The 3,887-nt window shown below is 43.9% G+C and overlaps 1 protein-coding gene across 1 annotated transcript in view; it reads right to left on the bottom strand.

Moving 5' to 3' along the window:
• Window positions 1-1,952: 1,952 nt before the first annotated feature.
• LOC123114904 (uncharacterized) overlaps window positions 1,953-3,887 on the bottom strand; it is a 2,841-nt gene continuing 906 nt past the window's right edge. The window contains exons 2-5 of the mRNA XM_044536275.1: window positions 3,085-3,887; window positions 2,708-3,010; window positions 2,524-2,632; window positions 1,953-2,219 (exon numbers count right to left, since the gene is read on the bottom strand). Coding sequence (XP_044392210.1) covers window positions 1,953-2,219; window positions 2,524-2,632; window positions 2,708-3,010; window positions 3,085-3,887 — 1,482 coding nt within the window. The remainder of the gene's footprint in view (window positions 2,220-2,523; window positions 2,633-2,707; window positions 3,011-3,084) is intronic.

Below are 3,887 nucleotides of genomic sequence, written 5' to 3'. Positions count from 1 at the left end.
TTTTTTGCTAAAAAATAGAATTCCATTGTATCGTATTGTGCAATGCGATTCTTGTGCATACATGTGGCCGCCCTACCTGTCGCACCTCCGTCGCCATGCATGTCATCGTCGTCGTTGGAGTAGCCCTTCGAGAGATGCAAGGGCAGGGGAGGGCCAGTCATGTCCGGCCGCCATCTGGTGCTCACAGAGGAGCCGCTCCGCTTTCGCCTCCACAATGGTGAGTGAAGGTCATGGACCGAGGCCTTCGCGAGGCCGGGCTCCACGCAGAACTAAGGTGGTGCCTCACCGGACTTGGCGAACGCGGAGCGACGCGCCACGTTGTGCTCTCCCGCTGCTCTGGCCGCTCTCTCCTCGGCTGACAGAATGGCCCGCAGCGACAACGAGTCGTGGTCGCCACGACGATCGAGGTAGTGGAGGAGGCGGCTGCAGAACTTTGCTACCACATACAACACCTCCTTGACAACCTTGTCGCACCAATCGTGGTGTAGTGGCGATGTCGTCTGGCTGATGAGGTCGTAGCGGCTTTGTGGATCGAATGTAGCATTCTATGGCGGCGACAACAACTCGCCCTTCACACGTCGTTCGATTTGGACACCGTAGTTGCGTGCATGACTCCAGCTCCGCCTTCACGTGATAGAGAGGCGGTGATGCCGGCTCTTGGTTCACGCGCTCGATAGCGCGGTGGCGAGGGCGCTCCTCCTTCACATGTGTTGGTGGTGGCAAAGGTCACGTCGGATCATGACCCCATAGCGACTCCTCTATCATGAGCTCCATCTGGCGGACGTACTCAACATCGGTTATGCAGTGCGGTGTGAACGGTGCTGAACCGCACTTAAATAGGCACGGCCAGACCAGGCGAAGGGACGAGAATCCATGGGAAGTCGGCTTCAATGCGGCACAACGGCTGGAGTAGGCTTCTTGGTCGCCGCCTGGTTTGTGACCGTTTTGTGGGAAAACGAATAACTGGACTGGTCTGAGGACCGATGGGGTACCCTGCTGGATGGCGAATTGCATCCAAATCACTCGCTCCAGAAGGTTGTGGGCGATTTAGGGTTCCGCCTTGAAGGTTGTGTGCAATGGGAGGAGGGTTTCGACCATATTGCCAAGGAGGTGGAGCAAGGCGACTCGTAGAGCTAGCTGAAATGGGAATCAAGAAGGTGTCTTTGATCGCCTCGTCGCCCTCAACGCACACGGACTCCAAATTTGATGAAAAATTCACAGAATACTAGTAATCATATTGTTATTCTTGTGTCAAAATCTCATCAAATTCTGGACACTTTTTTTGGTTCATTTTTTGGCAGCTGGATCATCAACAAAGAACATATCTTTGGTTATGTGCATGCCGATCACCATTGATTTTCCTTTTGCCGATACGTTAAGTCGTGATGCTATGAACAACAGCCAAGAAGCAATATGGACAATGGTGCAAACACCACAAAAATGAACAGAAGAAAACTTAACGCTGAACACATAAGACATTGTAGGCATGCTATACATGGACTAAGCCATATTTACCAGCAAGACAAGGACCATGGCAGCATGAACCATACTCAAGAATACAAGATAAGTTCAGCTACCAACATCACAAACAATCATGCCTCAAGACTCGAGCATCTGGGACTGATTTGAAGTGAGACATAAATGCAGCTATCATACCATCTTCACAAACCACATGCAAAGCATAAAAAATAATGTATCCATGTCTAGTGTCTTGCACAATTAAAACCCAAGTATACTTGGGTTGTGCCCTGAATTAGTACCAAAAAAAGACAACAACCATAAACTATAATAAAGCATTCTGACATGGTGCTCCTAAACTACTACTAAAACCATAACTAAAATTGCAGCTGCATGCAAAGAACCACAGCATCAAAGAGCTTCCACCAGTACTTCAGGCTTCTGAATGCTGAATTTCCTGTGGGCCAGCTCCAAACAACCAAAAGCACAATGCTCTAATCTGTTTCATCTGATGATTCTTCATCACCCATGTCAAAAAGGTCACGAGGCCTGACTTCCACTACTACATTCCATAGTTCAGCTTTTGGATCTTGAACATAGAAAACCTGCTGCACCTGGGAAGAAAATACAAAAGGATCATCCTCTAACTGATCTCCTGTGTGTATTTTCCGAGACTTGTTCACAAGAATGAACCCAAACTCATCGGTTTGAATGCCAACTTTGTGGTAGACATCATACCAATCACAATTAAAGAACACCACCTTGTAATCATTATAGGACAATTCAAATATGTCAGTTAATCTGCCATAATATCGAACACCATTTTCTGCAATGTTCACTACACCACTATTTTGTGTGACATGCCCTGAGTCATGACTCATCGTGTGAAACCTGAAGCCGTTGATGACATAGCCACTGTGCGCACCCCATATCTCTTTGGCTTTGCAGCCAAAGCTCTTACCGTTTCTGTTATATTTGGCCCATCACTTTGTAAAACCTCGATGTGCAATTAGTTAAATTCAGGTGCCTATATAATTCACAGTACATGAATATGGTAAAATGTACCTTTTGTTCCAACCAGTCAGCAAAGTGTCCATTAATTAACTTAGTGCTATCAGCTTCTGTCAATTTAGCTGACTCACATCGTTTGCTATTCTCTTCGGCCACAAATTCTCTGTAACAATTAGATTATATATATTAGAACTTTTCGGCAAACTCTAAACAAAAAGATTAAAGATATTATACATACTTGCGGAAATCTGCAAGTTCATCACAATGTCGTAAGACATATCGATGTGCTTGAATTACAAGACGGCTATTAAACTGCCCAACCGGGATAGCCTTTCCAATTGGTTCACCAGCACTATTGAACATGTACAAATCTTTTATCTTTTCTGACGGAGCAGGGTTTCTTGATGGTCTTGTAAAACGTGTAGTTCCTTCTAGAAATCTTGAACAAAAGGTCAAGCATTCTTGGGCAAGATACCCTTCAGCAATTGAACCTTCAGGAAATGCTCTATTGCGCACAAGTGCTTTCAGCCGGACAAATGATCTAAATTTAATTAAGCAGGATGTTACTTCTCAACACTATTGAAGATTAAATAAAATCAATGTTAAGCGCCATACCTCTCCAGAGGGTACATCCATCGATAGTGCACTGGACCACCAAGTTTAACTTCTTCAACCAAGTGCACCATTAAATGCACCATGATAGTAAAGAATGATGGAAGAAAAATTCTCTCCATATTGCAAAGTGTCATCACAATACTCTCTTGAAGTTTGTCAAGCTCAGAGACATCTAACACTTTCGAGCATAGCTTCTTGAAGAAATTAGACAGCCCGATAACTACTGTCATGACCTCTTTGTGCGGGTAACAGGATCGAAGTGCTAGAGGAAGAATATCTTCCAGAATAACATGACAATCATGGCTTTTGAGACCTGAGATTGTACAATCTTTCATGTTGACATGCCTAGAAAAATTTGATGCATATCCATCGGAAGTCCTAATATTATGCATCACTGAACAAAGTACTTCTTGCTGTTTTCTAGACATAGTAAATGGTGCATCAGGCAATACTGTTTTTCCATTATTATCTTCAACAGGATGAAGATCATGTCGAATTCCATTTTCACCAATTTCTGCCAAGTCAAGCCGTGCATTTAGGCCATCCTTTGTTTTAGAATCAATATTCAACAACGTTCCAATTAAATTATCAAACACATTCTTTTCTATGTGCATTACATCGAGATTGTGCCTTAACTTGTTAAGTTCCCAATATGGCAAGTTGAAAAATATTGATTTTTTTTTGAACCAATCCTCTGGCTTCTTCTCAGGCTTACCTTGGTTCTTAATTGACTTCTTGTTGCCTGCCTTCCTTTTACGCTTCGGTTCTTGATAATTTTCAGTTTCTTTTTCACTGTTTTTTTT

The sequence above is a fragment of the Triticum aestivum genome, chromosome 5B (genome assembly GCF_018294505.1).
Source record: "Triticum aestivum cultivar Chinese Spring chromosome 5B, IWGSC CS RefSeq v2.1, whole genome shotgun sequence".
Classification (NCBI taxonomy): Eukaryota; Viridiplantae; Streptophyta; class Magnoliopsida; order Poales; family Poaceae; genus Triticum; species Triticum aestivum.
The sequence above is the reverse complement of the archived record's forward strand: the minus strand, read 5'-3'. Positions and strand labels throughout refer to the sequence as shown.